The 14,298-nt window shown below is 31.3% G+C and overlaps 1 protein-coding gene across 1 annotated transcript in view; it reads right to left on the bottom strand.

Annotated features, from left to right (window-relative positions):
- Positions 1-9,177: 9,177 nt before the first annotated feature.
- The window catches only part of AstA (allatostatin A), a 54,939-nt gene continuing 49,818 nt past the window's right edge, over positions 9,178-14,298 (bottom strand). Inside the window, exons 2-4 of the mRNA XM_089711407.1 lie at positions 11,618-11,854; positions 10,895-11,025; positions 9,178-9,830 (exon numbers count right to left, since the gene is read on the bottom strand). Coding sequence (XP_089567533.1) covers positions 9,529-9,830; positions 10,895-11,025; positions 11,618-11,853 — 669 coding nt within the window. The 5' untranslated portion in view covers position 11,854 and the 3' untranslated portion in view covers positions 9,178-9,528. The remainder of the gene's footprint in view (positions 9,831-10,894; positions 11,026-11,617; positions 11,855-14,298) is intronic.

Below are 14,298 nucleotides of genomic sequence, written 5' to 3'. Positions count from 1 at the left end.
AGGCCGTGTAAACGGACTTTAGTTTAGTAGGGCCCTGGTTTTGGAGCCCCAGTTAATATTATATTCTTTGTATTATCTTGCATTGATTCTTTGTTACTATTGGTCGTAGCATTGTGTATGTATTCGTTGATAGGTGGACTGTCGAAAACATAAATAGTTTTCCAATTCCAATGACCCTGAATTATTTAGTAGTTCCTGAGATTATAGCTCGTGCAAACACACTACTCTACTTTATAGTATTGGTAAAGACATTTCATAAAATTACTATGCACGTATTAATGAAATAATAATTAGTAATATTATACGTAAGGATATAGATAAACAAAAATAATAAGATATCTATTAATAAACTAATATTTAAAGGTCGAATAAGCTTAGATTTACTTAAACTAAATTATTTAAATCCGTTTCAATTATTGATATTCTCTAAGGATTGATTTGTTGTCGATTTTGATAAATTGCGTTACAAGAAATATTAAATAATTAGTAGCGAGGTTAATTAATGTCTGTCTACGAATATCGATTCAAATTCTTAATGGGTATAATCAGTACCAAAACTTTAACTTTTTGTTTCATTAAATATAAAAGTTTGAAAAGTTAAGCTTTTATGAAAATTATTAATTACTGAGTAAATATATGTATACCTATTGTAAATAGGCTCTTGTAAGAATATTTAATGTAAGAACGGCTGGGTCAGTTTTTATGAGCCTATGGCATCATGGGAATCCATTTGGTAAATACCAAACCATATAATATCATAGTATTGAGACTATACATAATTATAGTCACCGTATGTAATATTAAATATGTAAGTATTAATATTAAATCTGTAAGACCATGGAGCAATGAAGTAAGAAAAGTGCTATAAAAAAGTTTCATTGTAAGCCAAAGGAAAATATTTCCTAGGGCCCTGTTTCATAGCCCTAGATTACGGACCATTCGGCCCGTACATCCTCTTTATACAGGGTTATCTCACTGCACTTATGTAGTTCTCAGAATAATAGTATTTTTACCTCTATAATGAAAACTTGCGGTGTATTCAACGCTGTGTAAGCCTTTCACGGAGATTAGAAAACAGCTTCCTTTATTTGGGCTCGGAATTGCTTTGATATCTCTATTTGTGATATAATAATGTACGGATATGTACGGTACCTAATGTACGGATGTAATATTTCACGTTTATAATCTCACTGAAAGCCACAAGTTGGTTGATTAGTTTTTGCATGGTTGAATAACTAACATACTGATTCAGCTAAAGTTTCGTACTTTAATGTTAAGAATAATGATTTTATTTTGGACTAAGTTTTTATTTTTAATTTATTACTGTACTTCTCTGTAGAAGCGAAATTGCCAATCAATACAAGAAAAAACTATCTTCTTTTATAGAAGAACTTTTACACATAAATAAAAAGCATAAGAAATTTAGAGACGGGTAAATCTGACATAATTGTAGAGCCATGGAGGCTGTAGATAAGAATTAAATTTCATAATAATTATTATGATATTATACGTACATGATATCTTTGCTACATTAAAATTATATAATTTAGCAAAGCCGGTATTCTGGTTAAAAAATAATACATGCAAAACTGTGACATAGCGAAAGGCAATTTCAAGATACGTTTTAAAATTGTGTATTTATTAAAAACTCATAGCGTGCTCATTTAAATGGAAAAATGAAAATAAAATATGTTGAGAATGGATGCACAAAAGGCATGTTTCATTTTCATAGCTTAGATGCATCAAAGGTGCAATTTTGAGGAGAAATTATTTGAACTGAGTATTATACGCTGAGATAAAACTTATCCTTTTTTAGTAGAAGTAATAGTGGTCAAGCTTATGAACTTAATTATGAAGGGTGTTAATTATTATTCATATCCTAACTAATATTATAAATGCGAAAGTAATTCGGTCTGTCTGTCTCTCTTCACGTCTCAATCACTAAACCGATTTGGATGAAATTTGGTACTTTAGTAAGATAGCTTGAGACATGAGAAACGACATAGAGGCAGACATAAGAAACTGTTAGGTTTTTTTTTGACTACGCGGTATAATATCGGCTTTCTTTATCGACGAAAAAAATGTATATTTGTGCGTTCAAACGAACAAATATATTCTTCAAGTTTATATTAGAAGTGCACATAAAAAAGCAAGATCTTCTTTCAGCTCCAAATTAAAAAAAAAAAACAATAAGTTGTTAAAACGTACATATTTTAAATTCCTATGCTAAAAAATATAAAATTATGGCTTTTATCTTTATCTATCATGTCTTTAAATTATAAATTTAAACAAATAATTTGAATATTTTTCAGCCACGCGTGATACCAAATAAGACTAATTATTCTAAATACATCGCTTTTACATTTGACTGTACTTTTTAATTAAAATGAATTTTGTAATATGAGTGTCCTGCGTGACTAAATTCCCTTGAGGAATAGTGTAGCAAGTGATTAAAAATGTTTTTATTCGTCAAGTAGCATAAATCGATTCCATAGTTTTTGAGTAAGTAATAAATCTTCTAACTTCAAAATTAGATAAGAGAGATATGAATGAATGAATGAATGAATGAATGAATGAATGAAAGAGATATAAGATAGATAAGAAATTATTAGGCAGATCGGGCAAGTTTCCGCTATTTTTGGACTTTACATAGGTACATTTTTCATTTTTTCATTTTTTTTTTAAATATGCATTTCATATATATTTGCGTTAATATTCTAGCTTAATGCAAATAATACATCATATTATTTATTATATTATAAATATTATACCAGTTATAGGTAAGAAAAAGTGAATCCATACTATTCCATACTAATATTATAAATGCGAAAGTAACTCTGTCTGTCTGTCTGTTACTCAATCACGCCTAAACTACTGAACCAATTTTCATGAAATTTGGTATGGAGATATTTTGATACCCGAGAAAGGACATAGGCTACCTGTTATTGCGAAATATAGACCACGGGCGAAGCCGGGGCGGACCACTAGTTTATTATAAATACTTTGATGTTCCACGTCGTTTCTCTTCATAATGGATTGTTAAAATGCGGCCGGAGCGTTTCCTGCTTCCTTTTATGATAAAAGTCTATTTACCCCTTTAGCGAAAGATGTTCTCTAAAAAATTACTTAACAATGAAAGTACCTATATTCTCTAAGTAAACACATCACTACTTTTACTTTTCTTGTTACCAAAGTATGAAAAAAATTGCAGACAAACAGACATGATTTTATTTCGTACTAGCTGTGCCCCGCGGTTTAACCAGCATTGCTTTGCTCCTGTTGGTGATGATAATAAATATTCTATATAGCCTTCCCGGAAAAATGTGCTATCTAACACTGAAAGAATTCCTCAAATCGGACCAGCAGTTCCTGAGATTAGCCCGTTCAAACAAACAAACTCTTCAGCTTTATAATAAACTAGCTGCGCTCCGCGATTTCACCCGCATGACTCCGCTCCTTTTGGTCTTAGCGTGATTAATTGATTATATAATATTATAGCCTATACCGCTATAGCCTTCCTCGATGAATGGGCTATCTAACATCGAAAGAATTTTTCAAATCGGACCAGTAGTTCCTGAGATTAGCGCGTTCAAACAAACAAACAAACTCTTCAGCTTAATAATATTAGTACCTATAGAAGTGCATACTAATTTTAAGTAAATCTTATATATAAAAATGAATCGCAAAATGTGTTGGTAAGCGCATAACTCGAGAACGGCTGAACCGATTTCGATAATTCTTTTTTTATTATATTCCTTGAAGTACGAGGATGGTTTTTATGTAGAGAAAACGTAAATATGTACCACGGGCGAAGCCGGGGCGGACCGCTAGTCTTATATATAAAAATGAATCGCAAAATGTGTTGGTAAGCGCATAACTCGAGAACGGCTGAACCGATTTCGATAATTCTTTTTTTATTATATTCCTTGAAGTACGAGGATGGTTCTTATGTAGAGAAAACGTAAATATTATGTACCACGGGCGAAGCCGGGGCGGACCGCTAGTATTCAATAAATATAGTTACTTCATTGTAGCGGATTCAAATTAGTTTCGACCAATTATATTTGTTGTTTGTGTAAAAAGCACTTTATTATAATGTAATAATACCATATCCATTGTATTGATTCTATTGTAAATATATTTGTTGTCTAAGCTATATATGTAGTACATAAAAAACTAATAGTAGGAAAAAATAATAAGAAAGTTAGCTGGGATTCGAACCCACGACTTGATCATCGGAAGTAAAATTTTATTGTAGTTACTACTACGATATCAATTCTAAAAGAAACGCTCGTAGTAATATTTGAAGTACAATCATTTTTTTTTAAATCAATTAATATTGTTTTTAAAGCTTTTTTAGAGCTTTTAATTTACTCTTAAACATTGTGGGACTATGTAAGGCCGGCTACTCACGAACCTGCCGCAGGAGCAATTTCAGTTGTTCTCTAAATTGCCCCTGCTTGCCTATACACATCACAATTAAGGAGGCAATTAAGGTTCCAATTTCAAAATTGCCCCAGGAGGAGGTAAGAAATAAAAACAAACAATGATGCAATCTTCTATGATTTGTATATTAAATGTACATTTATTTAAACAGTAAGTTCACAATACTCGTCAATTTGAGATGAATCTACGAATTTTTCATACTATTAATTGACTAGATACTTATAGTAATAAATACTTGAATATTGGCACACAATAATTGATTTTATAAATACTGAAATGAGTAATAGGCTACATCTTATTTAACATTTAGAATATTTTTTATAATTTATTTTATAAATTATATGTTTAATACTTATATTTAAAAACAAAAGCTATCAAAATACAATAAGATCATCCATGATAGTTTTAATAAAAAGTTAAAATTTGAAATTATCTATATAGTCAACCGGGGCAAATGCAACTAAAAAATAACAAGTCTCAAGTTTGATCGGTTGCAGTTATCTCCTTTTATATTTGGTCATTTATTTGACCCATTTATTGTTTTTTGTATTTATTCAAGATTATTTTAAACCAAACAAGCAATACAGTAGTCTTATAAATAACTGGTAGTGAGAATATTTCCTAAAATTGGTAGAAAAAGTTACATTAACCCCATGTCGGGGGTAAATGCAACTAACTGCCATAGCTCTTCTTCTATTTCATATAAAACAACGAATATAGAATATATTTATGAGATTTCATGTTATTCATAGGATTTTGAACTGGATTACCGTGTAGCAAGGACGAGTTTTCAGGAAAAATCTTATTTTTCTAAATGTGGGGCAAATGCAACTATTTGTTAGAGAATTAGTGTGGGGAATGCAAAAAACTTATTCATCGATATTTTTTTATTATTCTGCGTGTGATTTGTATCGTACTATTGTGTATAAGGGAACTATTGCTACAATAACGTTGCGATCGTAGATGGCGCCGCATTATTTAGAGGAAAAACTCATGTAGGTACTTTGATTTACCACTTTAAATCGCAACAAAAAAAAATTACAATGCCCCTACCTACTAAGTCAATTTTAGTTTTTGGTCAAAACAAATAATATTCTTTGTGTTAAATCCTATTAATATTATAAAGGCGAAAGTTTGTATGGATGTATGGATGTTTATTACTCTTTCACGTAAAAACTACTGAACCGATTACAATGAAATTTAGCACACATATAGAGGGTAACTTGGATTAACACATAGGGTAGGTTTTATCCCGGAAATCCCACGAGGACGGGAACTATGCGGGTTTTCCTTTGAAAACGCGGGCAAAGCCGCGGGCGGAAATCTAGTATTGTTATAAACGTAAACCAAACAAAATACGTTTATTAGTTAATCAACCGTTTATTAAAAATTACTTGGACAATCACAGAACTATCCTACTTAGTTTTACATAAGAGATTCACAACTTTGGTTTCGTAAACAATGAAAAAAACAAACTCTATCATCTAAAATAATACCCTGGCTTACTTATTTAACAGTCTCTACAAAAAAATCGTACACAACAATCATTTTTTTAAGAATACCTATAAGGTTTTAACAATATGTAAGTCTCTAATAAATCTAACACACAGCAATCACATTTTTCAGGAATATAAAGTTTTAACAACATTTAAGTCTCTAGTCTCTTTATAAAAAATCTTTTTCTGTCTTTATAAAAAATGATCTCGGCACCCCATACTCTGCAGCGGCTGCATAACTATTTAATTTTTTACTACGCACAGCTTCCAATGCTTTCATAAGATCATCTTGCGAGTAGCCAACTTCTTTTTTACGTTTGTAATTCCTCACCATCTGAAATACCATTGAAGTATAGTAATAAACACTTACTACTTTGACTGCAACATGCCGTTACGGCCTGCAGCATTAATATGTTAAGCAATAATAAAAAAAAGTGTGTGCGTGTAACCTTTACGCGCGATTGAAGTAAAACTTCTGTGGCGTTGACGACATATATCACTGAAATGATTAAATATTAACTTAAATAAATAAATATTATATTATAATTTAATTATATTTATTATTCATGTGCTTTACAAAGATTATTTAAATGTTATATTAATATTATTCATTCGAAACAGGTAATTGAATGTCATCATAATTTCTTACGTACGAAATTATAGGTTTGTGGTAACTATAATGTGAAACATAAATTTTACTCTCTAAATTTGCTACTTTTCTTGAAAATACAGCATCTACCGTTGTACCGAAACGCGTTGTTGAATGAAGTCGAGAAGTATTCATAGATAAATCAAATTTTTCTTCTAAAAAATCAATTAACGGCTGAGATTCCTGAGAGCGAAAAACAACATTAAAATCTCCAGTTAGAATCATCGGTAATTCATGATAATTACTATTTAAAAGTCGAGAACCTTCAATTGTGAAGTGAAGTAATTGCTGATGAATAAATTTTATGATATTTGTCAGGCTAGTATTTGTAGAAATATAAATAACAACGATAATCACAGGTTGGTCATTCGTATTAACACATCGAACCAAGGCGATGTCACCAATTTGTGAAACCTCATCGGAAATTTGTGATAATATAGTTGGTGAAATATTTTGAATTGGTGTTACATTGTTCAGTGTATCTGTAGATGAATGATATACAGCTACTCCACCAGCAGTTGAGTTGGGTCGTTTGTATTGGGTAACGCAATAAAAATTTTCAATAAGAATTTGTTCGTCATTTTTCATCCAAGTTTCGGAAAATAACAGCAATGTGGACCTTTTTAATACTTTATCATTTAGATCAGAAACATGAGCACGTAAACTTTGGCAGTTGAAGGAAAATAGTGTAATGTTACTCTCATTTACAAGGTTATATAATTCTTCCTGTTGTGTTATTAGGCGAGAATTTGAAAGTCTTTCAAATTCACACTGTAAATCAACTATTCCCCCTGGACGCTTTCTTCCATGATAAAATTTGTTGTCATCGGTGTTTGAGACAATGAACAATCCATTTATATCAGTTACTCGTGATAATGCTACATATAACAGCTGCTGACTGTGACTTTTATTGTATTCATAAACGATTTGATCAAAAGTACCACCTTGAGACTTATGATATAGATAAGTGATTTCTCTTTGCAAATATTGTCTTATTTCTATTCATTGGTACAGATGACGATCTTCGTAAAATTGGGACTGCTGTTCTACTAATGTTTAGAGTTTGAATATGATGGGCAGCTTTTTTCCTAATTTTCTCTCCTATCTTACCAGGAAACTCAAGCCATAAGCGTATGATGTTATCACTGTCATCACGTTCAATATACACTAACTTTCCAACACAACCGTTGGCTAAGCCATCAGATACATCAATATTGGTTGTAATAATGTAAAATTTGTTAAGAACTAATATGATTTCATAAGGCGATCCTCCTGTATCAATAACTGACATTTTATGAAATTGTTGGCGTACATATGCTTCTTGTTCAACTGAATGACAACCTATATACATATCTGTTGCTATGGATACTACTTTGTCTTCAGCAATATTTAAAATAGATTGATTATAATCCGCAACATGTTTATTTTTATTTTTAATTTACTTATTTTAAAAGGAATAAATAAACAAGTATATTTAGAGATTTTCAAAAAATTTTGCAATTTAAAATAATGTTTTTGAAACTGTTGAATTTTTCATTCACTTTGCTATTCACAATTGATCCGTTTGAAAATTTGAAAATAAATAATCCTAATTGATTATGATATTTGCCACTAGCTGGCGTATAAGTCAAGAAGCGTGTAGTATATGACATATACTTACAACCAATCAGAATTATTATTTTTAAATGGCGGAAACTACACAGCGTTACTTCCGTCAGAAAAAAAATCTGAGTTACTCCCTAGTCGCGCCTAAAGAAGTTTTACTTCAATAAATAAATAAGTTAGCATTCAATTAGAATTCAGTTTATTGATCATTTGTTTTACACGTTCATTCACTGCTCGGTAGTTAAACATTAAACATGTCTACCTAATTTTATGATTTAGATGTTTCTCATCATACAACTATTGTTTAAAATATTTAGAGGCAAAAAAGACGACCTCGTTTTTAGTTATATTCTTTAACCACGCTGGTTTTATCTAATTTGAATTTTACTTACGAACCCGTCTCTGGGTATAATATCGAAAAAAAAATCGATGGTTCTTCTTTAATTAATCATAAAGAAAGTATATTTTGACTACCAAGAAGGATACATAATAAATTAAAAATATCGACACTGTCACATCACTAGTGTTTTTAGTTTCATACAAAAATATAAGGGGCTATTGTAACTAACCTCACAGTTGCAATAACCCCATAGTGAAATTTTCATGGGGCAAATGTAACTGCATCAATAACACAAAATAGAGTCAACTAACGCACTTAAAATATAAATGAAATAACTTACGGCTTGTGATAATCGTGTCCAATCAAAAACACCTGCAAAAAATCACTCCTAAACAATTTTTTTGTCTGCAAAACCCGACACCTGTTTTTACGCACACCAACTTCAAAATGGCGGTTTGACAAAATGGCCTATAAATCAAATAGTTTTCATCGTAGTGGCGCCATCTATTATTTGTAAGATTTATTAGTCGTTGAGTTATTGAATCATAGATGGCGATATATTACAACAACTCTAATAAATGAGTTATGATAAGTAGTTGCAATTGCCCCATAGTTGCAATTGCCCCGGTTGACCCTACTAGTTACTGTATTTTAAATGAAACTATATCAAACGCACAATAAATCGAAAGATTTGAGGAAACAGTAAAATTCGTAGATTCATAAATTTACAAGCATGTGCCGCTATAACATTATTTTACACAAAATATCAATACAACAATTACTTATATTACAAACGAAATTTAATGTCACTATGATTATGAACTTAGCCTAAGCGATATTAACACAGTTATTGAAAAGATTGAAATCGAGTCGTTTAAACCCCACGTGGTGATAAGGGATTGAGATCTCAATGATAAACGCGAACCTTACATCATTTATAACTACACGAATACGTTAAATCACTTTGGGGAACCACGTGTGATTTTTACAATTTAAACGTCCAGATAGTTGTCACTTTCTTCTGGGATTTCAGATCGTTTGCCAAGGCCGAAGCTAAACCTGTGCATGTCTCGTTCACGCTTGCCAAGTCCGAAGTTGAATTTACTGCTGAGACGCTTGCCAAGACCGAAGTTGTAGCTTCTGGCTCGCTTGCCGAGACCGAAGCTGTACAGATGCGGCCGCTTGCCAAGACCGAAGTCGTACATCTTGGCGCGCTTCTCTTCTGTGTCCTCGTCTTCGACAAAACGCTTGCCAAGTCCGAAGCTGTAGGGCCGTGCTCGTTTTACTTCATAGCCTGGAAATTAAGAAAAGCGTTTAGTAAAATTACATTTTTTACAACATACTTTTTACACAAGTCCATTTGTATGTATTTTACTAATTGAACTGGTTGGTAGTCTATACTCTATATGGATGAAATCTGAGGCATATTATACAGTTTGATAACTAAGGTAAATCTAGAAATTAAACTTTGTAATAAATACTATCGGTTCAATAATAAGAATTTTGAAAGTAAAGGTTTTGTTTTATTCATACAGATTTTCCTTATAAAACCCTACATTAGAACAATCACGAGCACATCAATTTACATGGTTATATTGTTAGTAAAATCCCTACATCCTTCAAATTTGCTTTGTACCTATTTAACCTTTGTAATAGTAATATTTAAAATACGCATTGAATTCGCATTACAAGCTAATTTATTTAAATAAGCGTGTACCATTTTCTTTAAGGGAAAGTAAACTGTCACACCATTTCATCATCATCATTCACAAAAAACTCATAGAAATTACTATTCGTCACAACACAATCTATAAAAGTTACTATATGTCACAAGATAATCTAAAAATTACTAGATCGCTCGTGTCGACTCTACCCGATAGTTATACATATTTTAAAATTTGAACAACCCCTATCCTAATCCAGACGGAGACAAATCCAACAAGCTAGTATATTTATTAAATATTAAAATCCATTCAGCCATTTTCTAGTGGTGGTGTGGTGATAGGTGCAACTTCTTCTTCTTCGAATTCTGAAACTAAACCAACTAGCAATGGAAATATTGACTTGACTATTATTACGCAGCATACAGGAACTGCTCTGTTTATTTGCGAAGCAATGACCTATTAGATAACCATCTCAGTATTAATCTTCATCACAAATAGCAATGTCTTCGCTTCTCAGTTGCTACGTACCTATTATTAGGTAGTGTTATGATTGAGATCTACAATAAGTGTAGAATTTAGATCATACAATATCGTACCACAGTAATTTTAGACACACATATACATATTATTTACATAATACGTGTAGGTAACTGGTAAGATGTATTATAAATGAGTTTTAAAATTATTAAATTACCTGCTGAAGGAACTTCATCATATTCAAAAACTTCTGTAAGCGAAGGCTGGTCGATTGCATTGGGGAATTCTTCCTCTGATGTTTCTTCATCTACTGATCTCTTGCCAAGGCCGAAGGAATATGGTCGGGACCTGTGAACAAGATAATTGGATATTTATTTGACTGTTTCATGATATAAACTTAAATTAAAAATTGTTAGCAAACAAAGCTAGTCTGAGAGAATTTTATAGAGATGAAAAAAAATGTTTTAATGTTTCAAGTATCTACAAAAAGAACAGTTTTAATTAAAATATTAGTGGATGTAAATTGAACGATTATTAGGAATTTTCTAAAGCTTTGAAAAACTAAATTGTGACAAAACATAGATGTATGTTACCGACGGGTTGTGGAATGTGGATATCATTAAGCTTAGGAATAATAAATGAGAAAAAGGGTATCGATAAAAGGGTATTGTCATTGAAAATATCAGCAAATCAAGATAATTTATTAAAAGAACTCGCTAGGAGCAATTTATTCATGTTTTTTAGTATATGTTTTGACGAAAAAATATTGTATTTCATGATTGTAGCATCATATTACGAAATTAATGAAATGGGTACTGTTTTAACTTCATAAAATGAATAATAGATAAAAAATTTGATAAATTATGAGAGAAATTGTATAAATGTATTATAGGACATTAAAAAACTAAAGCATGATTCGTTTTGTAGAAAGAAAAATTACCTCTTGCCAAGTCCAAAATTGTAAACGGGCAAGCGTTTGTACTCCGATACATAGCTGTACGCTCTCTTGCCTAAACCGAAGTCATAGTGCGGGGATCTTTTCTCCATTGGCGCGACATGGTCGTGGTCGTGGGCGCTCTGGTCCACGTGGTCATTGTCGTGGTCACTGTCCACGCGCTCAGGGGCGCAGGTCACCGCTCCAATGAATAGAATTAGGAATATTGAGGAGTACTGCATTCTGTAAAGAATAAAAAAAATGGTTGAATATGAACAATTTTAGCATAGAAAACATTCAACAATGAAGGAGTTTGAACCTTCATCCTTCGCTTTACTGTTTATTGGACTTTTTATATAACTCAGTTTGAAGAAAAAAATAAAAAAATTTTCTATTGACTTCCGTGAATCACACGAATTCAATTAACGAGATTATCTAGTTACCTATTTAATTAGATTTAGTACGTGCTTTTCTTAGTTCGATACTCTTTAAGCGGTGGACAAATAAAAAATATATATAGTGGTTATATTTTCCGTTCTTTGATTTTTATATTAATTGGTGACTCGATTTTAGATGAAGATACTTTCTGAGAAAATGATTGTTTTTTTGTAAGCATAAAGTTAATTTCATTTTATATTCTCCCACTTTCTTGGTTAAAAATGAAATTAGAATAATATTTTATTTATTCCAATTACCTATTTGGAATATCAACATGTTAGTCTTTATTAATCAACACGTAAGTATGAAATAAACAGAAAATCCAACTAAAAACCAATAAAATTTACCATTTATATAAAATATTTGCAATAACTCGAAGTATACACGCGCAACAGCATCGAATATAAATATAAATGGACAATGCACTTCAAAGACTTAACTCTATGAATTCACGCGTTTTCAATAAGCATTCCTTTACAGCTTCTGTCCTTTACGAAACCATACGGCATACGATTGAATTTTAAATGAAACTCTTTTTAAAATGCTTCTGAACAAATTGTAGAAACCGCGATGCAAAATGAACCCAACACGGAGAAGATAAAGTGCAATTTTGTTGTTTCGAGTTGAAAGTGTTCTATATTGGTACTCTGGTATGGCATTCACGAGGGAGCATTACTGTATGATTTTAAAATGCTCATACATTTTTGTTTTACAGAGTTCATATTACCAGAACTGAACCGGAAATTTTGGTCAATGAGAAGTTAAAACTGCTGTATTAGTTTTACGAAAGGATCGTTAGGTTTCATGATATAAAATGTTGCTTGTAGCTTGCACCTACACTGGTGTGGTTTTCGGATAAAAATTAATGTTTATTATCTATGCCAAACTGTAATTAACTTCCGATCTAACATTAAAAAACTTCAGATCAACTGGTTTAATATGCAAAAGTAACTAATCCTTCAATTACAAGCAGTCACATTTACTAGATGACTTATTTTATTTTCTACTAAGCTGAGCGATATATATTTCTTATTAAGTATTAGAGTTTTCAGGTCTATTGGTTAACATTGTTATACACTTACCAATGCGCCGTATCGCCGGGGTGAATCCGGGATAAAAAATGTAGCCTAATTTACTAGAAAGTATTTATTTATTAAAGGCATAAGCCAAGACTTAATACGTCTGCGAAAGAACAAATTCTATTTGTATGTATTAATTTTCATAGAATTCCTTCAGGCTATACTGAACTATTATTTCCTTTGTGTTTTCGTCACTGTGCCTAAACAAATTAATCAAATCTTAGGTACGTTTTTAATAAAATTACAAGGGACAATGTGGTTATAACGATCTAGTTCAACGGTATTGGTATTTAAATTTAGTTTTGAGATATTCAATTATCTATTATTATCATTCTGTTGTTAATACTATACTATCATAATATATTTTTAAATGTGAAAGGTTTTGAGGATGTATGAGAACGTTGATGTTTCTGATCATCAGAGTTGCATCCATGTTTCTTAGTATGTGTTCACAACTTTATTTTTATGTGTCTGTTTTATTTCATTATTTATGTATATTCTAAATACGTAAAACTCAAAGGTGAGTGACTGACTGACATAGTGATCTATCAACCCACAGCCCACTGGATGGATCAAGATGAAATTTGGCATGCAGGTAGATGTTAGGACGTAGGCATCCGATAAGAAAGGATTTTGATCATTTCTACCCCCAAAGGGATAAAATAGGAGATAACAGTTTTTAGCATGAAAATTATTCTTTTCCACGCAGGCGAAGCTGCGGGCAACAGCTAGTCTTCAAATAAATATATTTCTTTTTTCTATTTTCAACATAAGTCATCGATTTTGTGTAGAGATCTTTAGAAAAAAAATGCTACTTACACAATATGTTCTTACACGTTATTACTCTTGGAAATTATTAAACAAAATAAATTATGATAATATTCATTAAGTAATGACACTGTTACAGGCTTAGTAACCAAATAACTTAATAAACACCACAAGGGGCTTTTCTTGTCCCTTCTTGAGGTTTATTAGACCTCCTATTGACGACATTCATTACTTTGCTTGGGAAATTATATTATGTAATAATACCTAGATATGTGTCTATATATAATTCTCGGATAATATTGTACGCATGTTTTCGTTACATTACCTCTATAAGGTTACGGATAGTTAAAAAAAAAATTAAGTATGAATAGATGTTAGAATAAATAGATTTGAATATTATGT

Source organism: Colias philodice, chromosome 26 (assembly GCF_061535455.1).
Source record: "Colias philodice isolate Cphi_HAF_F1 chromosome 26, ilColPhil1 Martin Lab GWU primary, whole genome shotgun sequence".
In the NCBI taxonomy this organism is placed as follows: Eukaryota; Metazoa; Arthropoda; class Insecta; order Lepidoptera; family Pieridae; genus Colias; species Colias philodice.
This window is presented reverse-complemented; position numbering and strand designations above follow the sequence as displayed.